Source organism: Peromyscus eremicus, chromosome 8a (assembly GCF_949786415.1).
Source record: "Peromyscus eremicus chromosome 8a, PerEre_H2_v1, whole genome shotgun sequence".
Classification (NCBI taxonomy): domain Eukaryota; kingdom Metazoa; phylum Chordata; class Mammalia; order Rodentia; family Cricetidae; genus Peromyscus; species Peromyscus eremicus.
The window spans coordinates 12,361,777-12,384,885 of NC_081423.1; the positions used below are offsets into that span (position 1 = coordinate 12,361,777).

The 23,109-nt window shown below is 54.3% G+C and overlaps 3 protein-coding genes across 3 annotated transcripts in view; all 3 read right to left on the reverse strand.

Moving 5' to 3' along the window:
• Positions 1–907: 907 nt before the first annotated feature.
• Positions 908–3,324, reverse strand: Ntn3 (netrin 3). Its single transcript, XM_059269183.1, has 6 exons — positions 2,397–3,324; positions 2,137–2,325; positions 1,905–2,054; positions 1,723–1,773; positions 1,531–1,605; positions 908–1,257 (listed from the first exon to the last, which is right to left on the reverse strand). Exons 1-6 carry the CDS (start codon positions 3,322–3,324, stop codon positions 908–910), a joined length of 1,743 nt encoding a protein of 580 aa, XP_059125166.1.
• Positions 3,325–10,560: 7,236 nt separating this feature from the next.
• On the reverse strand, positions 10,561–15,332 carry Tedc2 (tubulin epsilon and delta complex 2). Its single transcript, XM_059269184.1, has 10 exons — positions 15,243–15,332; positions 15,069–15,167; positions 14,824–14,882; positions 14,296–14,704; positions 13,821–13,874; positions 12,850–12,943; positions 12,587–12,698; positions 12,383–12,484; positions 11,485–11,675; positions 10,561–11,188 (listed from the first exon to the last, which is right to left on the reverse strand). The coding sequence occupies exons 1-10, from the start codon at positions 15,290–15,292 to the stop codon at positions 11,042–11,044; spliced, it is 1,317 nt and encodes a 438-aa protein (XP_059125167.1). The 5' UTR covers positions 15,293–15,332; the 3' UTR covers positions 10,561–11,041.
• Positions 15,333–18,168: 2,836 nt separating this feature from the next.
• Positions 18,169–23,109, reverse strand: part of Ccnf (cyclin F) — a 29,385-nt gene continuing 24,444 nt past the window's right edge. The window contains exons 14-17 of the mRNA XM_059269185.1: positions 21,608–21,707; positions 21,400–21,527; positions 19,825–19,994; positions 18,169–19,355 (exon numbers count right to left, since the gene is read on the reverse strand). Of these exons, the coding sequence (XP_059125168.1) occupies positions 18,898–19,355; positions 19,825–19,994; positions 21,400–21,527; positions 21,608–21,707 (856 nt within the window). The 3' untranslated portion in view covers positions 18,169–18,897. The remainder of the gene's footprint in view (positions 19,356–19,824; positions 19,995–21,399; positions 21,528–21,607; positions 21,708–23,109) is intronic.

A 23,109-nucleotide genomic window follows, 5' to 3' on the forward strand; every position in this document is an offset into this window, starting at 1 on the left:
GCCTGGTGTAAGGCAAAGTCGTGGTCATCTGGAACCCCGATGGCTGCCCGTGGAAGTCGCCATCTGACCCGGTTACATGTGGACCCGAACTGCCCGTTCGTGACGTCCAGTCTTGAGCGGGTAGAACGTAGGGCTCCTAGCTAGGGGCGGGACCTGTGCCAAGGAGCTTAGAGGCCAAGACTAGGAAATGATGCAGAGGGTGACAACTGGACAGACCCCAGAGATGGGGACAACGGGACAAGAAAGAGGTGGGAAACAGGCAGAGATGCAGCTGCGGACGGGGGTACAAATGCGCGACCGGCTGAGGCAGGCTAGAATGGACATGGGGACAAGATCCACGGTGTTGGACAGAGGCAGTCATCCTTATACGGGAGGAGCCCACAGTACTCTTTGCAGATCCTGGTTGGAGGCGGAGAAGTCGCTGTCGTGGCTGTGCGGTTGGACCACGACCCCCACAGCGGTGTACAGGGAGTCTATGGTGGCAACAGTGACTTTGGGGAGGTCGGAGGACTCTAAGGTATCACAGCATCGGAGAGTTAATGAATCAGTGACCCGTGGGATGTGCTCAAACCCCAGAAGGATCCTAGCATCCCCTGGGAGTGGGGCGGTTCACAACCATTAAGAGATGTTGGATATCAGGATACCCCTTGTAGAAGGCAGCCAGGGTGATGAGATCAGGGTCCTCTGAGGGTGACGACTACCCTCGGAGCCTCCAGGTAGCTCTTAGGGGCCTTCACACTCGTCTGTTGTTGGGGGTGGGGTGTCGCCAAAGAAGTTAAAAGCAAGGATGGAGAAGGAGGGGGAAATTAGATGGCGACGCACGTGACACTTCCAGCAGGCTAAGGCACTGATGAACACGCCCAGTGATAAGAGCAGTGCCCGCCCAGTCCACGCCCAGCTCGCAGGTTCATGCGGTCCCGCAGCGCCCCCGCCGCTCGCGCCTCTGCAGCCGCCGCAGGCGCCGAGTCCAGGCGTCTCTCCAAGGCAGCACGAGGCTCCCACGGGCGGCGCTGAGCCCGGGTCCCCGGCCCGCTGTGCTTCCAGCTGCAGCCCCGGGCCCGCCCCCCAGCAGCAAGTAACGCCGGCCGGGTAGGAGGCGCGGGCAACCGCAGGCCGCGTCTAGGGTCGGTACCCACAGCGCGTTGCTCCCGCGCCGAGCGCGCTCCTCGCCGCTGCGGAACACAGCAAGCACTGCTACCGGAAAGCGTGTCCACGCGCCGCGGGCCTCGCCCCGCGCACCCACTGACACCTGCACCGCTGCGGGGGAGGGAGGGTGTGAGAAAGCGATCGGGCCAGGAGGGGCAGGGCCGGAAGGGGCTGTGTGGAGAAGCACAGAGTGCCCACCCGGCTTAGGAAGGACATAAAGAGGCCACCCACTAGAGGGAGGTACATTGAAGACCGAGCTGCTGAGTGGGCGGAGCCAGCATCAGTAAGAAACCCCAGGAGAGGATGAGGCTTGAAGTACAGCCAAGGTCAAGGTATTCAAAGGAGTTGGGGGTGAGATGGAAGGGCTGGGGCGAGGCAGCCTACCATAGTCCTTACGACAGAACTTCTTCAGGCTGATTCGGTAGTTGCCACGCGCAGGTCTGCAATGTGACTCACAGTCTAGGGGGCAAGAGTGGAGGCTAGCAGAGTCCCATGCCTCTCCCCCACACTGGTCTGTTTTAGCTATAGCCCCCTTCTCCAGGGTCATACCAGTCTGAGACTCCGGTGTCCACTCACCCCGTGGCTCCACAGGACTGCTTTCTTCAGTGGGTCCAGGGACAGGGGTCTCTAAGGAGTGTGGGAGAATAGTCTATGATGGGGAGGCAGGGTTATCTGAAGGGCTCAGGGGACAGACAGACAACAGTAGTAGCTGATGTCTTTGGCTGAGGTGACTGAGACAGGGCAGGGTCGCTACTCACTAACACAGGGCGCCACAGGAGACCGGCTCTGCTGAAACCCTGGGGCACAGCGGTTACAGGTGAGGCCGGTGACACCATCCTTACAGGGACACTGGCCTGTGGTCTGGTTACAGGTTTTGCCAGCAGCACCAACTGGATGGCAGTCACAAGCTGAGAACAGTGAGGGGCTCGTTCAGAGGCGCGTCAGGGTTCTGGGGAAGCAGAACATGAAGGCATGCAGGTGTAGGCTCACCTCTGCAAGCACGGCGGTCACTCAGGACCCGGCCGGGGTCACGGTAGAAGCCCTCCCGGCAGTAGTGGCAGTGGCGACCCGCCGTGTTGTGCCGGCAATTGAGGCACACCCCCCCACTGCGGCGGCCGGACAGTCGGTACAGCTCCATGTTGAAGCGGCATCTTCGGGCATGGCCATTGCAGGAGCAAGCTGCAGGGAGGGATGAGTCAGGGGCAGCCCTGCCTGGTCAGAAGCCCCCAGGCTACCCTCCAAGGCCTCACCAAGGCAAGCGTGGGCTTCCTGCCCTGTAGCCCGCTGCCATGGCCTGTCGCAGTAGAAGGGCTTGCAGCGGCTGCAATCGGGGCCCTCTGTACCATGCTGGCAGTCGCAGATCAGGTGGCCATGGCTATCCAACAGGCACCGTGAGGCATGCCCATTGCACTTGCATCGACCTCCCACCTGGAGCTCAGTGGCTGAGTAGGAGTAAGGGACTGTGACTTCCCGGTCCCTCATGTCCCCCAGTGTGGCAGGCCTTGTGAGTAATATGCGAATATCTGTGGCAGTCACCCAGTCTTGGAGCACAGGACTGTTGTCCAGATCCAGGCCTTGTGGGCTGCCATCCTGCACACTGAAGGCCAGGAGGCCTCCACCATCAGACTGGGCCTGGGGGGCTGGGAAGCAGAGGGCTTCTGGCCCTGGACCAGCAGGGCCATCAGCAGGAGCAGGCGGACGGCCATAGTCCAGGCTACAGCTGGAGGAGAAGAAGCCCAGGGGGACCCAGCTGCGGCCATGGTCCTGCGACTTAAGCAGAGCCACGGAGGTAGGGGGAGCTGAGCAGAAGCGAAGGCTCACGAAGACCAGCTCAAAAGCCTTCCCCAGGGGCACCGTGAGGGTTACGTTGAAGGGTGCCCGTTGCAGCAAATCGGAGCGCCAACAGAGAGGACTTGCAGTGCCCGGAGCAGAGGTCAGGAGGTCTGCAGAGTGTGCCCGCTGCGGGTCCGAGGAATCGCAGACGCGATTGGCCGGACTCCCGCACGTGCTGGACGCCAGCACCTCTCGGCCCAGAGCAGCGTTCACTAGGCCTGGTATACAACAGCGGGGCTCACCCGCCTCATCATAGCAGGGGTCGGCGATGGCCGGCAGCCCTGGGCTCAGTGCAGCGGAGAGCGTGCCCGCGGTCAGCAGCAGCCCCCAGGGCCAGGTGGGCATGGCCGTGGCCGCTGTGGGTCAACCAGCCAGCTTCCGCCCCACGATTCTGCCCTCGAGGACAGAGAGCCTAGTCCGAGACTCTGCCTGCCGGGTCTGCAGTGCCAAGATAGCAGAGCCCCCGGGCGGCCCCAGCACAGGCCCAGAAGTGGGAGCAGCCACGGGCACGCCCGGGGCCGAGCACAGCAGCAGGGATGTTGGCGAGTCCTCCTGCTAGGCCTGGAGCGTTGACAGGCGTCGCCCCCGCTCCCGGTACCTCCGCCCGCGGAGGCCCCACCCGCCGCCGGCCGCCAGCACTCACCCACGGAGGGCCAGGAGGAGCAGGTCTCCCGGCCTCCCGGGAAGGGCCCTGGGCGGGCGGGGCCTGGGGCGCCGGGGCTGCCGCCTCCTCCTGGCTGCTGCAAGGGCGGAGGAGCTGTGCCAGAAGTGGGTGGGGGGCTCAGCAGGCGCGAGCCTGGTCCTAGCCGGGGGCGGAGCTGCTCGGGCCGGGAAGGAAGGAGGGGAGGGGGCCCTGTCCCGACAGCCAGAATCAGAAGCAGATTCAGACACAGGCTGGGCCAGCGCGGGAGGGGGCTGGGAGGCCCGAGAGCCGGGGGAGGGGCTGGAGAGCCAGGAATGCGCCGACGGGAGGGGGGCAGCCCAGCCTTGCAGCCCGTGAGGGACCACCCAGCAGGGTCCTCGGCCTGAAGCCAGGCTTTGGCTGCTCCTGGGATGGTGCCACGTGCTGGGCCGGGGTCTGGGCCACTCCTCCCAGAGGCCCATCATGCAGGCACAACCTTAGGTCTGAAGCTTGAAGTCTTGGACGCTACCCAGAATAGGGGAACGCAGTCAGGGCTGGCGTACTTGTAGGGTATCCCCAAGGCAGTAAGTAGTCTGTTCTAGCAGAAAGAAACGCAGGTCTGACTTTAAATCCATGCTGTTTGGATTTCTGGCTGTGAGGCCTGACTGAGTTTCTCAGTTTCCTCATCAACCAAAATGCCCATTGTTCGCCAGGCTTGGTGGAGTTGCTGGGATGATTTGATGAGCCAACATAGAAACCATCCTAAACTAGCAGTTCCACTGGGGAGTACCCGGGTTCTGCTAAGTGCTAAGGTCACTGTTCCTCAGTGGGATCAGGCCAATCTCTTAACCTAAAGCATTCCCAGGTCTCAGTGAATAGTTGTGTCATACGATGACCCCACTGTGCAGAAGGACTTGAAAGTTTGGAAAGTGGGCAGAGAGTACAGCCTATTTGATGGCCCCTTGAGGTTCAGGGTCCGGCCACCTGTTGAGGTCCCCCATGGAAAGGTAAGGAGAAGGGCTGGTCACAAATAAATCAGAGTCAGAATCCCTGAGCCTGACAGTCTACATCCTAGCAAATTTGGATGAGGAAACAGGCCTATGCCCCAGATGAGTTGCCAGGGCACAAGCTGGAGAGGAGCAGTTACAGCGGCGAGGTTCTTGCCAAGAGGAACCAAGATTCTTTTCTTTACTGCCTTTGTCCTCGACAGACCAGGCAGAGCTGGGGTTGACTCCACGAAGAGTGGGCAGGAATAGTGTCCCATCTTGGGGGCAGTCCTGACACCCAAAGACCTAGTTTCAGAAGGGAGGCTGACCACAGTCTCTGCAAGTGGTAGACGAGGCCATATGGCGGATGCCTGTGTACTCAGAGCTACTGAGTGTTCCTGACAAGAGAAAAGGAGAGAAACAGAAGCGCTCTGCTTTTCAGGAAAGGAACAGTGAAGCAAGGATGCTGGAATCGTCCCAGGACAAACCAAGGTTGCAGCCAAGGTAGACACTTGAAGAAGCAGGAGGACAGTTTGAGGGACACGTGGTTTGCCCTGTAGAACAACTGACTCGGACCCTAGGCAGTCCCCCAGGCCTGCTGTCCACACATGCAGGAATGGGTGGTGGAGGAACAGACATTCGAGAGGGGCTATTGGCCTCTCTCTTCACCTTGCCGGCCACAGAGCCCTGCCTCTCAGCTTCCTAAGTGAACCAGAATGTGCCCTTTACAACAAGGAGTCATGGGCTGAAGCTACGCTCTTCGGTAGGTCAAGTTCAGAATTAGCCCTTTCCTACCACCTTCTCCTAGACCAGTGGCTCTCAACCTTCCTAATGCTGCGACCCTTTAATACAGTTCCTCAGGTTGTGCTGACTCCCAACCATAAAATTATTTTCATTGCTACTTCATAACTAATTTTGCTACTGTTATGAATTTCAATGTAAATAATCTGTTTTCCCTTTTGGTCTTAGGTGACCCCTTGAAATGGGGGTCTGTTCTAGGTCCTTCTACACTCCCTCCCCCTAGGGATGGGAGGAGCCCTGGTGGGGGATGGGAGAAATGGAGAGTAGCTTATGCTTGAGAAAAGCCTCAAGGGAAACCCCAGCTGTCCTAAGAACTTCAAGACCCCTGCTAGAGTCCCCAGACTGTCAGCCAACTATAGAGGTAGGACAGGGTGACAGTCTTTCACCCTAACAGTGAAGTGAGCTTTGTCTACAGCCCAGCCTCCCTGTGAGTTGTGGCTGCTGGGGTCTGCAGACCATGTGATGGATTCTGATGTGGGTGGAAGCTGATGTTGGGCTCAGCTTTGATCAGGTCCTGGGGGATTGGGAGGGGGCAGGACAGGCTCAAATCACCATTGCATCACCAGCTCTTCAGGGAGGCGGCTGTGGGCTTCGTCTCTACAATTGCCCTCTGCACATACTCTCTGGCCCCAGGGCTACTCTTGCAGATGGCGTGCTGGGCATTGGAATAGCTTTCTCCAGTCTCCAAGAGAGGCTTATAAGTCTCTGTGGACCCAGCCACCTGTCCCAGCCCCTGACTGAGGCCTCTTAGGCCTCCCATCTCACTGGTCCCCACCCCCTCCAGGCACTGTCTGCAACAAAGAGGTTCCGCGCCCCTGCCTCACACCTGCAAGTGCTCAAGCCCTGCACACTCACCCCAATTCAGTCACAGCAGCTGGCTTTGAGGGGACAGGGGATGATAGAGTTTGACAGTTTCAGGCCGCAGGGAGCTGCTGACCTCCCAAATACCCCCCTGCCCAGCCCAGGACCAACTGTCCCCTTCAGACACTTGCCCTCACTTGTTCTCGCCTTGTACAAACATTTATTGAGTGCCTATTATGCCTCCAGCGGCCCGGACGGTTAGGAAGGCAGGCAGCTCCACACACTCCTTGCACCCTACAACCCCCCACCCCCACAGACCTTTTTGCAAACCCCCTCCCTTCCACACTGTCAGACCAGCTCTACCACAGCAGTCAGCTCTCTGTGCTCAGAAGCGCCGGTTGGTGGAGGGAGGGTGTGAGAGGAAAGGGCAGAGCGGGAGGAGGAAGGGCAAAGGCTGGTAGCCCTCCCTACCTCATGAAGGTTTGGAAATAAAGTTTAGGGAGGGGTCTTCTGTGTCCTGCCTACACTGAAGTGCAGGACCTTCCTCGCCCAGACCTTGCTGGGAGGTGGCCCCGCACACAGGCTCAGGGTGCCCCCAGCTCTCGCTGTTCCACAAGCCCAGCCCTCCGCTGCCGCCGAGTGCGCCAGCACAGAAAGGTGGCGGTCAGGAGCCCGAGGCCCGCGCCAAGAGCAGCTAACGACATGCTCTGGACCAGATCCAGGCAGGGCCCGCACAGCGAGAAGGTGATGCCGGTGCCAGCTGCACCGGCCAGCACCGCCAGGGCGCCGAAGGGCAGGATGCAGCGCGGCCAGGAGCCCCCTGCACCGCCGGTGGCCAAGACAAGGGTGTGTAGGGCTCCAGGGGGCTCTGGGGACGCCAGGTCTGGCAGGGCGGGCTCAGCCAAGGGCTCTGGTGTTCTCATGTTTCCGACTAGGTGGCCGTGATCCGGGGTGGGAATGTGGGTGGCGATGGCAAGGATGCCCACCAGTCTTAGGTTATATCCTGGTTTGCCACGTCAGAGTCAACTGGTCCCTGACGTGGTGACGACACCAGGATGCCTGGGAGTTCCACTGCCTCCTCCTGGCTTTGGCAAGGAATTGGGTGGGCGTGGGCATGTGTGTGGTAATATCTAAAGTGCTTCCCCTATCTTCATGGAACCCTTCACAAATACCCTAACTCCACCCAGGTTACCTCTCAGGCTTTGAGCACCTAGAACAACCGGCTGGCTACTATCAGGGCCTGGAGTGGCGTCAAGGTAGGAAGGTCATGAAGTCAAGGACTACTCGGCTCTCCAGAGGTTGGCCAGGGGCAGAGATGGACAGTGCCCTTCCCTTCTAGGATTTATAATGCAGAACCGGGGGCAGGGCAATGAGACGGTAGGAACAATAATAAACCAGTGAACAAATCAATGGAATAATTTTGGGTAGCCTATCATGGAAAGGGGTCCTGCAGCCGGAAATGACTGGTTGGCAGGGTTGAGGCCTCCTCTGGATCAGAGCACTTGGGCATCGCTTTCCAGGCAGCAGTGGAGTGACCAAAAGGGGCTTGCTCAGTTTAATGGACAGTTCAGGGCAGGGGCATTCTCCTGGAGCTGGGTGCTAGCTGGACAGGGTGGGACAGCCTCCTCTCTTGGCTCAGAGATTCTTGGGTTCTGGTCCAGGAGACACTTCTCAGTCCAATTAAGTTTGTCCATAGTTTTTCATGTTCTACTGTCTCTCATTCCCTCGAAGCCCTCAACTCAGGCTGTGTCTTGACTGATTTGTGTCGGCTGGCCTAACTTTTGTAAACTCTTTTATAAGGAGGGCCACCTGCTGGTAACCAGAGCAAGCTGCTTAACCATTACCCAGCCCACTCCCTCACCTAGAGACTATCTGGCTCTCCATAGACCACTTCCTATCAGTCCCCCCTCCCCCGCCAAGAAGGCCGTGTGGAAGGGCCCTGTCCTCTCCCTAGTTTGGTGAGGCTCCGAAGCTGTCCACGCAAGATGCTAGTGGCCGGCTCGAAGAAGTGCTTGGGATGTGTTAAGTGCTCTTAAGACATGCTTAAAATTCCAGCACTTGTGAAGCAGAGGCAGGAGGCCTACAAGCTGGAGACCAGTCCAGCTACACAAGCTACACAGTGAGATCCTGCCTCGACAAGACAAAGGTCTGGGGAACTGGGGCTGAAGAGAGGGCTTAGTGGTTCAGAACACTTGCTTTCAGGCACGGTGGTGCTGGCCTTTATTCCCAGTGCTCCGAAGGGAGAGACAGGCGGATCTCTGTGAGTCCGAGTCCAATCTGGTCCACAGAGTGAGTTCCAGGTCAGTGAAGCCTACATAGAAAGACTGTCTAAGAAAACACAAAAGAGCACCTGCTGACCTTCCAGAGGACCAGCTCCCAGAACACAACACGTCTGGCAGCTCAGAACAGCCTTTAGCTCTACCTCCAGGGGATCCGATGCCCTCTTTTGCCCCGGAGGGAATCCACACACAGGTGTCATACATATACAATTAAAAATAAACTATTTTTTCTTTTTTGAAACAGGGTCTTAATATATACACCAGGTTGGCCTCAAACTCAGAGATATACCTGCCTCAGTTTCCTGAGTGCTAGGATTAAAGGTGTGGGCCACAGTGGCCAGCTAAAAATAATCTTAAAAAAAAAAATCCATAGGTTTTGGCCCCTGACCCCAGGCTTCTGTGTAACCTTTGGTGGCAGTACAGACCCTGGCTGCGGTGGGACCACGGACCCAGACAATGTCACCACTGCCCCAGGTGGCAGTGCAAGCCACTCAAATTGGCATGGCCCCGGTGGCAACGGGGCCCTTGGGCACTGACATGGCCTGTACAGGGAACATGCCACCACCAGAGCCATCCTGATCTGAGTGGCCTGTGCCTCTACCTGGAGCCAAGATGTCATCCTGCTGCAGCTGCATATCTGTGGCTGGTGTCACCTCAGAGGGCCATGGGAGCAAAGTGTGATGGGATCAGGTTCATGCTGAGCCAGCCCTGCCCTTCACTGGATGCTGTAGCAAGAAAGCCATACTGGTCCGTCCCCCCACACACACACACATACTCAGGAGAGATGGCCCCACCCCTCACCATGGAGGAGGGGAGCTGACCCTGATGGCATGGATGTAGGGGAGCTGGCTCCACCCCTTGCCTGAGGGGGGCGGCCCCAGTGGCTTAGACTAACAAGCTCACCTACCACCCAGGCCCACATCCAGACCTGGGGTGGCCGGAGCTAACATCTACTCTAAGTCCTGCTGGAGCTCGTGAAGGGACTGGTCCTGTGGAACCATAACCACAGGCTTTCCATGACTCGTGGCAGCTGTGGGATATCCGAGAGGAGTTTCGGTGAGGATCCAGTAATGATGGTGTGCCAGAAACTGCAGGCCTTGAACCAGACCAGTGACTCACTGTAATGAAGATTTGCAAGCAGGGCTGATGGGACAAAAGGGTAGACTGTGTGACACACTGCAGCTCCCAGGATGTGTTAGAGAGGCAGGAAAGACGGAGGGGCAAAGAGGTTTCCTTCTGACTTGTTTTTCTTTTTGTTTGTCTGCTTGCTTGTTTTGTTTTTTTGTTTCTGTTTTTTTTTTTTTTTTTAAATTTTTGTTTGGTGGGGTTGCTGCAGGGAGGAGCAATATGGAGACTGGGAGGTGAGTGGAATTGAGGTGCATGATGTGAGATTCCCAAAGATTCAATGAAGAAATCATGTTAAATTAAAGAAAAAAAAGAAAAAAGGAAAAGAAAATATATTTAAATGTATTATTTTATACATATGGGTGTTCTGCCTGCATGTATGTATGTGTATTACATATGTGCAGTGCTTACTGAGCCAGAAGAGGCCCCCAGATCTCTTGGAACTGGAGTTATAGGAAGCCATGAGCCATAATGTGGGTGCTCTTAACCACTGAGCTATCCCACCAGCCCCCAAAATAAAACATTTTTTAAAACTCTAGGGAACCGAGGCTGGGAGTCCTTAAGAATCTCGCAGGAGGTCGGTCCCAAGCAAGAAATCCCTGATGTAAAACCAAGTCCAGGACTGCAGAGGCTGCAACCCTGACCCCTGTCCTTTCGTGTTCCGAGGTAAGTGATAGTCCCTTACAACAGTGGGTGAAGACCATGAGGGGACAAGGACACCAGCGGACACAGTCCCAGGAAGCAGCGACCCCACAGGCTGCTGCAAAGCTGGTACCAGGTGACAACGGGGTGGAGCTGGGGTGGCTGTGGGCAGTCAACCCTGTTCTCATGTGCCTTGTGGCTTCCTGTCTTTAACAGGCTCAGTGCAGCACCTGGGCACACAGGGAAGAGACTTCGGACATTAATGTCCCCTCCCTCATGCAGAAGAGATGGCCGTGCCTCTGAAAATTCTACTTGCGATGTTCTTTTCTTATTTTATTATTCAGATAGGGTTTCAGGCTGGCCTTAAACTTAGGATCCTCCTGCCTCAGCCTCCCCAGTGGTGGGGTTACAGGTGTGCACCAAGCTCCTTAATTGATAAAATCCTTAAAACCACAAGGAAAGAAACAAGAACATGAAAAGCTCCTTACCAAGCCCGACTTTGATATAATAATATAAATACACACACTTCCTGAAACAGTTCTAGTATCATATGAGTAGTCTGAGGGCCTACAGTGAGAGAAGGTAGAACGAGCCAAGAAGGGCTTCTCAGAAGGCAGAAAGCTGAGCCCTGACCAGGAAGTTTGGTACTAAGTAGAGCTGAGGGAGAACCCAGCTTTCCCAGTGAAGTTACCGGTATCTCTGTGCGCTTAGCTCCTCCAAACAGGAAATTTCCCCTCAATCCCTGTTCGCTACACTCCAGCTGAGAGGAGAGGACTCTCCCAGAGAGGCTTGTCTGCCCAGCCTGCTTAGTCAGCGGGGTCATCTCGAAGGACTGTGAGGAAGTGCTCACCTCCTTCACAGAGCAGACTGTATGCAGCCCGACACAATGCCAGCCACGGTGGCCCTCGGGGCTCCTGGGTGTTTATCAGAGGGAGGAGTTCAGACATCAGAACCTGGGAACAGGACAGGGCCAGCCTCAGTGGGACCTTATCCCAGGGAGTTGGCCCAGGGATCCCCATGTGGGCAATCCTGAGACAAGCTTCCACTCTCCAGCATTCCTTTCTGAGATTCTATGCATCCTGGGCATGCAATGTACTTGGAGAATGTTCCAGCTTACACATAGGCCCAGGGGCAGTCTCAGCCTATCCCAGGTCCTTCTCCTCTTGAGACTGATGCTCAGGGGGCCTCAGTAAGGCCACTGGCTCCCAAGAACCCAGGTACACATCACCACCTCCTGCTCTGGAAATACCTTTTCTAGATGGATCTGCTGGTCCAGCATGGCTACTCGGAGCTTCAAGGCTGCCAAGGTCTGCAGCTCCTTGGTGTCACAGTAGAGAAGCAGCTCAGGGCTCCAGGAAGAGTCTGTCTCTCCTCCACAAAGTGACGAGGCCTGAGTGGGCTTCTCCACGAGGCTGGGTTCTGGCAGTCCTTCTGTCGCAGCTAAGAGAACAGCCGATTGTAGTCTCCTGGGGCGGCAGCCATCACTAAAATTTCCCTTTTCTTACAGACCAGTACTTAGCTTTCCAGGTACCTCTTCCCTACTCTCAATTGCCCTTAGCTTTAAGGGATACAAAGCCAAGCTTTTAAAACAATCTTGAGCCGGGTGGTGGTAGCACATGACTTTGATCCAGCACTCAGAGGCAGAGGCAGGTGGATCTTTGTGAGTTTGAGGCTAGCCTGGTCTACAGAGCGAGATCCAGGAAAGGCGCAAAGCTACACAGAGAAACCCTGTCTCAAAAAACCAATAAATAAATAAATAAAAATAAAAACAATCTTGAGCCGGGTAGTGGTCGGGTGGTGGCGGCGGCGGTGGTGGCAGTGGCGCACACCTTTGATCCAGCACTCAGAGGCAGAGGCAGGTGGATCTTGGCCAGCCTGGTCAACCGAGTGAGTTTCAGGACAGCCAAAGCTACACAGAGAAACTTTGTCTCAAAAAACCAAAATAAATAAATAAAATAATAAAACAAAAAACATAAAACAAACAAAAAAGCCAACCTAGTGTGTGGCAGGCTGTGGTATGTTTGGTGTGGTGGGTTTGCCTACCTCTGGGCCCTGGCTGGTGACTCTTCAGTCATAGGCAAGGCAGGTTAAAGAGCCTCGAGCCTAGTTCAGACCTCAGCACAGGTAGTGCTAGGCCAGAACCTCACCTGCTTGCAGCGTCTGTATCCTGTGGAGACACTGCCCAACCATGGTCCGCAGTCCTTCCAGGACGAGCAGGCATCGGTACTCCTGCATCCAGTCAGTGGGGGCTACACGATTTAAGGAGGGCAAGCGGGGGTCCATGATGGTCCCCCAACCCTCGTGACCCCTGCCTTCTACCCTCCACCCAAGTTCCAGGCAGGACCGGTGACCTGTCGAAAGCTCCTTCTGCATATGAAGCCTCAGCAGTGTACAGGCCTTCCTCAGGCTCCAGGCGTGTGCCTCCACTTCTGCAGCACTGGCTCTGTGGCTGGACCAGCCTGACTGCACACTAGTCAGGAAAACCGTCCTGTGGCCAGACCCTACCCTCCCACCAAAGATGGAGAGATACCACTGCTATGCCACAATGTCCCTTCCCCAAACCTGCCAGGTTTAGAGCCAGAAGTCCCCAGCGCTTCCTTGCCAGTAAGGATACAGCCACCTGGAGTTTGTGGAGGAACTGAGTTTTGGCGGCTCTGGTGGCATCTGCGGAGTCACTGCCTTCTATAGAGCTGAGCTGGGCCCACAGACTGAAACAGCCACGGAGGAGAACAAGGTTATTTTAATTAACAAGAGTGGACCTTAAGAGGTAGGGGGAAGTGATGGACAGGGGCATATATCCCTAGATATATGGCTTTGCTAAATGCAGTAAGGATATCAGAGGCCTCAGGGAACCTAGAGATACTGACCAAGACAAGTGGGCAGGGTAGATGTGTGCCAGGAACAGTGCAAATGCCTGAGATGTGCCACCTTGTCTGACCCTCACAGCACCTCTATGAAACAGGGGCATTACTGTCATTACAGAAGGAGGACAGCCTGGAATTTAGAGACCAGGTGTCATGTTCAGCCCTTAATATTTGAATGGTTGTGGGTTGGCAAGATGACTCCATGGTTAAGAGAATTTGCTACTCTTATAAAGGCCATGAGTTCGCTCCAGCACTCACCGTAGGCAGCTCATAACAATCTGTAACTTCAGATCCAAGGGATCTGACACCCTCTCCTGGTGGTATACTCACAGAAACACATACAGGTACACATAAAAACTAAAAATAAGCTGGGCAGTAGTGACACACGCCTTTAATCCCAGCACTCAGGAGGCAGAGGCAGGTGGGTCTCTGTGAGTTTGAGGCTAGTCTGATCTACAGAGTGAGTTCCAGGACAGCCAGGGCTACACAGAGAAACTCTGTCTCAAAAAACCAAACCAACCAACCAACCAAACCCCTGAGTGGTTGAACTGGGACCTTCAAAGCTGCCGAGCCTGAGTTGACTCTACAGCTCAAATGAAGCAGATTCTCAGCATGCACAGGGACCCAATAAGGCAAAAGCAGAGACCTGCTGGAGGGTTTTGTTTGCAAGTCCCAATGTTAGTGATGTTTTCCCTGTCTCTCAGTGCCCACTCAGCCGTACCGGGAATTCTGGGAAGCTGCCTTCCTGAAGGCCACAGGTAGTTGCAGGAGGGTCCTGTCAGAGAGAAGCCAATGTTCAGAGCAGCCTCTTCTCAGTCTAGGGCTGTCATTCTCACTCCTGGCTCAGAACCCGCTAGGGTGAACCTCCTCAAACCCCCTCCTTTAAGAGCCCATTGTCAGACAAGCGTCTTGAACAGGGCTTCTGGAGCAGCCTGGGCGCTGACCCGTCCAGAGAGAAGAAATGGCCTCAAGCACCAGGCACATATCTCAAACCCTGCAGAGCCCATCTAAAGGCCCTGGTCTGGTCAGGCTCATGACAATCCTGATACCATCCCAACCTGCTGTTCTACCCTGCCTGCTTCACTGCGTGACCCTTAAGGGATGGTACCCAGGGCTTCCCCATCCAGCTCAATGCTCTGCTAAGATCTGAACAGATAGAGAAGGCAGTTTCTCCAGGGAGGGTCTGGGAAGCTTACCCCTTCTCTTTTAGTGTGAAGAGTTCTGTGGCAGGAGGAACAGCTGATGGGGCCATCTTTTGGTCCTTGAGGCCTGGTCCAGACCGGGTAGCTTGGGTTCCTGTTCTCACATGGGCCCTATCTCCGCTAGACAGAAGTCTGCACTCGGGGTAGTCCTTGGCAGGGACTGTGGCCCGTTGTATGCCGCTGGTGGATCTTGCACCTGATGCACGGCTGCCAGCCCGGCTGGGGGCCTGGGAATGGGCAGGGGCAGCGGCACCAGAAGTGGCTGCATTAGATGCAGATGTCAGGCTGGGGGTTCTGTCTCTTTTTCCAGCCTTAGACATGCCTTTCCTCACTCGTACAGCCTTCTCCAGTGCCTGGGTCAGAAGCTCCAGTTCCTTGAGGTCTTGAGCACTCGTTGTGCATGCTGTAAAAGTCAAGAACCATGCAAGGGTTCCTCTCTTCACTGTCCCAGGATGGATCCCCCATGACAACATGCCAGAGAAAGGCCAGGGGCAGCACGCGGAAAAAGCAGCTGGGGTTTACCTGGAGTTGGGACCTCTTCCTTGGTTTCTGGCTCTGGAGCTGGGGTCCTGGCTGGTTCCCTGCAAAGACAGGGCAGCCATGGCGTGGCCCTAACAGACCCTACCCCTAAGCAGATCCCCCAGCCTCAGTCCCTGCAAGATAAGGGGAAGGGATAGCAATGGCAACCAGCCTCCCAGCCCCTGGGGCTCTGCATAATCCCGATGGTCCGAGAAGGGCCTGGCCAGGAGGTCCCAAGGTCCGCATACCAGACTTGCAGCAGCCGCCTGGAAACGCGCAGGCTCTGCTCTAACTGCCGCTGCCTCTCGGCGCAGGAATCCAGGGCGCCCTGCACCTCCGCCACTAGCCTGAGGACAAGCACCATGTGAGCCTCGGAACCCGGCGCCCGCCCGCCCCATTCCCTCTTGTCGCACGAGACCCACCGGCGCGAGCAGTCGGTGGGTAGTAGGCAGTCTGCTCTAGCACCAAGCATTTTTGCCGCCGCCACGGAGTCCCGCACCTTCCGGGTAGAAGGCCGCCCACTTCCGGCTAGGCTACCCAATCTTGAGCGCAGCGAGCAAGACTTGCTCCATAGGGCGGGCCAAATCATTAACCAGGCTCCGCCCTCATCCCGCCCCCCGGAGGCTCTGTTGGCATCTCGGTAACGAAGCCAGGGTAGATACAGGCTCGCTTGCTTCTGGTTGGGCATCCGTGACTTTCTTATGTTGGTTTTCTGTCTTAACCAGTTTTTGTCGAACCTACTTTGAAAGCAGAGATCAACGGTCTTGCTCACTCCCGGGTCACTTAGCCGTCAAGCACATGGATGAAAGATGATGTTTTAGAACTGGGTCAAAGGACAGGAAGCGTGGGAATGAATGTCAGATAGGCACCAGAACAGAGCAACGAAGCCCAGGAAATCTGGAGCATGTGGCACCTAGATGGGTCTGCCAATCTGGCCTAAGTCATGGCAGGTTGAGACAGGGACAGATGAGTGAGGGATAATAGGAGGGAGGCTGAGGCCCAGACAATGGCGGAGCTGTTAGGAACAGCAGGCAGACCACATACATACACTGCAGCTAAGGCCCAGCAATGGTCTTTGCCCACAGATTTGCGAAGTCAGGTCAACTTTCACTTCGTGTTTCATATTGAAAGCTCTTTCTGTACCATCTACCGCATTAGTATATTTCATTTTAAAACTCGCAATATAGACTAGGCTGGTCTTGAACTTATAGAGATCTGCTTCCCAAATGTTGCTTATTTCTTAAAAAATAAATAAATATATATATATATACATACATATATATATATATATATCAGTACACTATTCTATATTCTCAATTGAGTCAGAATGTATGTGAAGCAAGATCTCATGTAGCCTAAAATTCACTATGTAGCTGAGGAAGACCTTGAACTCAACTCATGATCTTCCTGCTTCCATTTTTTTCTTTTTAAATTAAACCTTTTATGAGCCAGGCAATGGTGGTGTATGCCTTTAATCCCAGCACTCAGGATGCAGAGGCAGGTGGATCTCTGAGTTCGAGGTCAGCAGGGGCTGTTACAGAGAAACCCTGTCTTGAAAAACAAAGCAACAAAACCCTTTTTATGTATATGGGGTGTTTTGCCTCCATGGGTGTCTGTGTACAGTCTGCATGCCTAGTGCAATGGAGACCAGAAGAGGGAACTGGATCTCCTGGAACTAGGGTTATAGGTGGTTGAGAGCCACGATGTGCGTGTGAGAACTTGAGTCCAAGCCTTTCTTCTAGAAGAGCAGCAAATGCTCCTGATCAGTGAGCCATAGCTCCAGCCCCACCACTCTCATCTCTTAAGGGCTAGAATTATAGAAACATGCCACTAGACAAGAGCTTTTAGATTTCTCTTTTTAAAAAATATTTATTTATATATTTTATGTATATGGTACTTGGTCTGCATGCACACCAGAAGAGGGCATCAGACAGTTGTAAGCTGCCATGTGAGTTCTGGGAACTGAACTCGGGACCTCTGGAAGAGCAGTGAGCGCTCCTAACCACTGACCCATCCCTCCAGGCCCTAGATTTGTTTCTAAAGTTAAAAATGTGGTTGGTTGCTGGGAGAAGTGAGGACAGGAGCAGGGCCTAGTAGAACTGGAGTTAATAAATAATCCCAGAGCCCGATAGGTAAGGTAGCCCTAGTTGTTTAGGTGTGAAGGTACAGGGAACACAACAAAGTTGTGAGTCCCCATGTCAAGCACAGAAGGGCCACGGGACTAGCCACAGGAACTACTTTCAACGGGGACTCCAGCAGCCCAGAGAAACTTGTGGAGATTAAGACTTCGGAGGGGGCCAGGTGTGCACCTGGTTCAGCTGGTAGTGAATGGAGATTTTAAAAATTCTTAGATTGACTTTTATTGCATGTGTGTGGCCAGTATGCACGTTTACCACATGTACACATGGTGGTACAGAGGTCAGATACCCTGGAACTAGAATTTAGGGTGGTTGTAAACCACCATGTGGGTGCTAGGAACTAAAACCAGATCCTCTCCATGAGTAACAGGTGCTTTTACAGGGAACCATTTCTACAGCCCCAGTGAGTTGGGATTTTGACCAGGGACACCACGGACAAGGTGGGAGGCAGATTGCTTATATCACAAGTCTCTTCACATTTAATCCTCACAACACTCCTGTGAGGTAGTTATCACTGTCCCCTTACAGCCGAGGAAACAGGCTCACACATGGGCAAACACAATGGTGTAGGACTACAATCCAAAGGCTTGGGCTCTTCTTCTACCAATATGCCCCAGCCAGAGTGGTTAGAATTCTGCTAAGAGTATCAAAAAGAGCTGCCACTGCGGACAGCTCAGAAGATGAACACTGAGCTCACCCCTTCTCCACCTGTACTTTTGGCTCAAGGGTATTTTGGGGGCACCTCTGATACTTTTTTCAAGAGGAAACAGAAGTATACACGCAGGGTCAGCCTATCTACTCGGCCTTCAGCAGGATCCCCAGGTGTCGAGGCCAGCTGCCTTACACGGGAAGCAGACATTCTTGAAGTCTCTGACCAGCACAAAAGGACCGGTGACCTACTTTCTTCACGTGGAATCTGGCCATAAACGAGCGAATCCAGTGATCTGCTTTCTTCATGTGGAATCTGGCCATAAACCTAGCAAGTCCAGTGATCTGCTTTCTTCCCGTGGAATCCAGCATCTTTGTTAATTTGGATATTACAAGTGATTGCTTATGGCTATCCTCTAGAAAGATTCATTTTTCATAAGGAAAGAACACAAGGCTAGAACATAGAGGCTGGTACCAGTTTCCTTTTTCTAAGGTCATATGACCCAGCCCAGCCTGACCTGGGGCTTCTGGTCCTCTTACCACACACTTCTGGCTGCTGAGATTGCCGTGATGAGTCACCATGCACAACTAGATTTTCTCTTTTCAGTTAAAGCTCAGCAATATTGGGAATCTGTTATCTTTTTATTTGATAGCCTCTATTTCAAATGGTTCCTTTTTTTTTTTTTTTTAAGAAGAAACCTAGAAATAAAGATGAGGAAAGAATGGCCTAGGAATTCAGTGCAGACAGATGGTCACATGGATACAATGGGGCACAGACAAACCACTCTGACAGGACAGATTTTGAAACTGAGCTCCAAGTGCCAAAGGGAGGAACCTTTAGCCCCAGCTTCAAGGTCCTCACACCTGACCATTAGGCTGTTATCAACACTGATATGCAGGGACACAGGCTGAAGCGGGCAGCGATGTGTTCAGATGGCATCTCCCCACTGGCCTAAAATAAGACATGCAGCGGGGCTTTGAACTGTGTTAGGCTCCCTGGGCCACTAGCATTCCAAGGACGCCGTCAGCTCCTGGCCTGGGATCGTGAACGCCAACACAGAGGCCCATGCTCCCAGAGACAGCAGGACACAGAGGGCAGAGAGATGTTCCACAGGTGTGGCCTGACGGCTGTAAGGCTGTTGTCCAAGAAGAGGCTGAGCTTTCACTGTCTGGTATTCTGGCGGCTCGCACTGAACTCCCCTTCTGGGGTCCACACAGCACCTGCCTTCAGTGTCCTAGAGATACAGCAGCCTTCCCCAGTAAACATTCACCATGGCAAACACCAACACGTTCAGAGCTTCAGGAACCCTAAGTTCGTGTCCTCATCACCGTGCACTGATAGGTTCTGGCGCTTTACCCGCTGGTGGTGAACCCCACTCTCTGGGGGACTTGGGGTGCGACACTGTAAACATGACTTCTTGGCCTGGTGGTGGCAAGGCTCTGGGTTTGAGCAGCTGCCCACAGACAGCACTGAGGTAGATCGGGGAGAGCCCCCCATGCCACCATCCAGGGAACTCACGGGACTCGCACTGCAGACGGAAGAGTACCCAGAGGTCGTGATGTCCTTGCCCAGCTCTCCCCTGCTGCAGAGAAGGGGCCTGGGAGCTGGGGCTGGAGGTGCCCGGGTGCCTGGCGTTTGGTGGCCCTTGTCTTCTGGCCAGGCCTCCTCGTCACTGGATTCCTGGCAGCAGTGCTGTTCTGGTTTCAGGAAGACCACAGTGACATCAAGGAGTCCACTGGGAGCTGTGACTGAAAAATGGGGGGTGGGGGTGGGGGTGTCTTTATGGTATAGCTCAAGTTATCAGAAGTGACCCTACGCCTGCTCAGGACTGGGTGGCCCAGGTACTGCTTAGGTGACAGCCACAGTGACCTTGCTTTTCTCAAACTGGGAGGACTGTCCGGCAACTCGAAGGGCAGCAGAAGGTGACTGGTCGGTCACCTAGCTCACCTAATCTGAGTGGACCAATTAGAAAAGCAGCTGAAACTTGTCCGTGTCAGTCTTCCTGGCCAGGTTACACACACACGTGTGACACACTCAGTGTTCTACAGTCTGCTTAAGTGAGGCCCTTTAACCAACCACGACCCAGAGAGACGGGGACAGGTTCAGACCACACCCTCTCCCTCTGTGGGGTGGTGAAGAGCCTCGACTCCAGGGCACAGTGCCAGGTGGCCCTCGGATCCCACGCCATCACCTGACCCAGCCCTCCACACCACTCACCGTCACACTCCCTCTCTCCTTCACTCTCCTGGTCCCCTTCATAGCCAGAGCAGCAGTCCAGGCTCCAGTCCAGAAGGCTGCCCAGCAGTGTCTCCTCCTGGCTAGACAGCTCTGCGGTGGGCGTGGTGACAAAGCTGTCCCTGTCCTCCTGAAGGCTGTTCTCCCGCTTCCTGCAAGGTAGGGAGAGTCCATGAGGCTGCCCTGGTCACAGGCGGCAGCACCTGGGGAACCAGTCTGGTCCTTAATGCCTGCATGCCCCTGACTCTCACCATGTGTTCTGGAAAACACCCACGAAGCTAGCATAGGTCTGAGCCCTGAAGGGCAGGGGATCAATTGTACGAAGAACTGGGTACGACCAGGCCCCTAGTCTAGGAGTGAGTCCTGGCTTACTCTGGTCAGGGGCCCCTCGGGTACCTGGCAGGAAGACTCTGCTAGGGTACTAGATGCACCAGACAGGGCAGTGCTGGGCCTGATCACACACAGCAGTCTATCTTTCGGCAAGGCCAGCAAACCTGTCCACCTGGGGTCAGGGCTAGAGAACTACAGGAAGGTCTGCCTCTGGGAGAAGCTGCCACACCCACCAGGCCTTTCTGCTGCTGACTTTAGGGTGAGTGTGGCTGTCTCCATGTTACCCCTGGAGGTCTCTTCTGGAAGTCTGAAGGGTTTTCTGGAGAACAGGTCTTTAGAGGAGCCAGTGACCCACCCCTGATAAGTACACGTGTCTGTCTAAGATTTCCCCAAGGGTAACCGGGATATTCAAGAGTGCCAAGTGCAGAGTAAGAGGTGCACAGTGGCCCTCTCAGGAGGGCCCAGTTCTTCCCCACTGCACACGGTGGAAGAGGCTGTGGTGTTTCTTGTGTAGCAGGCGTGAAAAGTTAACCCCTGACGCTGCTGCCTCCTCAGGTCCCCCAAGAGACCAAGGTCTGAAGCCAGGGTCCCCACCCTACCACAGAGCACTCATGGCTCATATGGTATGTACCATCCAGCCACCCAGTGCCTGACCTGAGGTTGCTCAGGAGCACACAGGGTGCTGAGGAGTCACAAAGGCAGGGCTGGCACGGAGGGGACCCTGCCCCCTGAGCTTTTCAGATTAATAGCTCAGAGGGTGAGGCAGAGTTACTCCAGGAGGCAGAGCCAGAGCGCTGGTATGTGCGCGGAGGAACAACAGCACTACACAGAGCAAAGGAATGAGGAGAGGGGGCAGGCAACAAAGACACTACTCAGGCTACAACCCAACTCCAGCTGTGCCACGGCACGGAGCAGAGGGGACCAGGTGAATGATGGCGTAGGCAAGGAGAGACCCTGAACAGGATCTACTGCATTCAGGACATCTTCCCTCAAAGGGAGCCCTAGGGACAAAGGAAGACAGACAGTGCCTTCTGAGAAAGGAGAGGTGGGCTGGAACACAGATATTCAGGAACAGGCCAAGGCCAGAAACCCCCGGGTTAAACTCGGGATCTGCTGCTCCCTGGCACAAGCCTTAGGACACGTAGACAAATGGTCGTGGTGTCAAGGAGGAACCTGTCACACGAGAGCATGCCATGGCATGGCTGCAGATGGACAGGGCAGACTCACCGTTTGCTTCTCCTCCCAGAGGGCGAGGTGAGGAAGGTGTGGATCTCCCCTGTGCTAGGGAAAGATGGGGGCTCTGGGCTCTCTTGTCTCACTCCGAGTGCAGTGCACAACTCTGCATAGCTCAGTACCTGTAGGGAGGCCAGAGTGAAGAACTCCAAACCCACTCAGGCACTCCCCCCAGCAGCCTCAGTGACAAAGGAGGACATACCACTTCCCGGCTGATTTCTTCATAGCACTTATCCTCAAAGCGCTGCCTGACAGCAGTCAGAGAGACCTGTCTGTAGTCCTTGGGTGCATCATCATGGAAACTGCAAACGGACAGACAGACTGACATGTGAACTCACCGACCCAAACTTAGTCTAACTCCCCCACCAGAGAGGACAGCAAGCTTTCAGGACCCGTCCGTCCCATCGACGAGGACACACAACCGTGAAGACTGGCAGCTCCTCAGGGCTTCCCGAGGAAACGAGAAACAAACACCCAAGAACTTGCACAAGAATGTCTGTCGCAGTCAGCGGTAGAAACAACCCACGTATCCAACGATGGTCAGACAGACAAAGGTCCATTCAAACAGTGAAACTCACTCAAGCACCGACCGACACACATCGCAATATGAACCTCAAACAGGATGCTCAGAGGGAGAGGGCAGACTCACAAAGTGGCATATTAATGTGACCACTTCATGTAAGGTCTGGAATGGGCAAAACCGCAGAAGAAAGGCAGTGAATGGAAGATGGAGCCAGAGAAGTTGGGAAGCGTGAAGTGATGGCTAAAGAGTGGGGTTTCTTTCCTTTTCTTTCCTTTTTTTTTTTTTTTAAAAAAGACAAGGTTTCTCTGTGTAGCCCCGGCTGTCATAGAACTCACTGTGTAGAGCAGGCTGGCCCTGAATGAGATCCACTGTTTCTGCCTCCCCAGTGCTGGGGTTAAAGACATGCACCGCTACCACCCGATGAGTGGGGTTTCTGTTGAGGGTTAGTGAAAATGTTCTAAAATGGGTTGTACAAGTCTGAATATACTAAAAGCCTTTTCAAGTTATACAGCTTTTTAAAAACTTGCCCCCAGCACTTTGGAGGCAGAGGCAGGTGGATCTCTGTGAATTAAAGGCCAGCCTGGTCTACAGAGCTAGTTCCAGGATAGCCAGGGCTATACAGAGAAACTGTCTCAAAAACCAACCAACCAACCAACCAACCAAATAAAAAACTTAGTTTATAAATAAATGCTTCCAACTTAAGTAGTTTGAAAACAACAACCACAAAAAAATTGGGAATATAAGTTTAGCATACACAAACACTTTTTTTTTTTTTTTTTTTTTTTTTTTGCAAATAAACAATCCTTAGCAATAACTTCTGGTTGCCAGCATCAGGTAACAACCAATACAAGAAAAGGTGGAAAACCAAAAGAAAAGAAGAAAAGCTGGGCGGTGGTGGTGGTGCACACCTTTAATTGCAGCACTTGGGAGGCAAAGCCAGGTGGATCTCTGTGAGTTCGAGGCCAGCCTGGTCTACAGAGTGAGTTCTAGGAAAGGCACAAAGCTACACAGAGAAACCCTGTCTCGAAAAACCAAAAAAAAAAAAAAAAAAAAAAAAGAAAAAAGAAAAGAAAGAAAGAAAAGGTGGAGGGCCGAGCTACTGACCCTGTCTGTAAGTCACCCTGCTTCCTCAGCCACCAGCTACATGGTCTGGGAACCACAGAAAAAAACAGGGTAGGAAA

Bases quoted from the DNA above. Each gene is read 5' to 3' on its own strand.
- Ntn3 (XM_059269183.1), bottom strand. From the start codon at position 3,324: ATGCCCACCTGGCCCTGGGGGCTGCTGCTGACCGCGGGCACGCTCTCC. The intron at 2,326-2,396 runs GTGAGGCCTTGG...CCCTCCCTGCAG, and splicing joins GGAAGCCCACGCTTGCCTTG to CTTGCTCCTGCAATGGCCAT. The intron at 2,055-2,136 runs GTGAGCCTACAC...CACTGTTCTCAG, and splicing joins TGACCGCCGTGCTTGCAGAG to CTTGTGACTGCCATCCAGTT.
- Tedc2 (XM_059269184.1), bottom strand. From the start codon at position 15,292: ATGCTTGGTGCTAGAGCAGACTGCCTACTACCCACCGACTGCTCGCGC. The intron at 14,705-14,823 runs GTAAACCCCAGC...TGACTTTTACAG, and splicing joins GGAAGAGGTCCCAACTCCAG to CATGCACAACGAGTGCTCAA. The intron at 11,189-11,484 runs GTATTTCCAGAG...TCCTGTTCCCAG, and splicing joins AGCAGATCCATCTAGAAAAG to GTTCTGATGTCTGAACTCCT.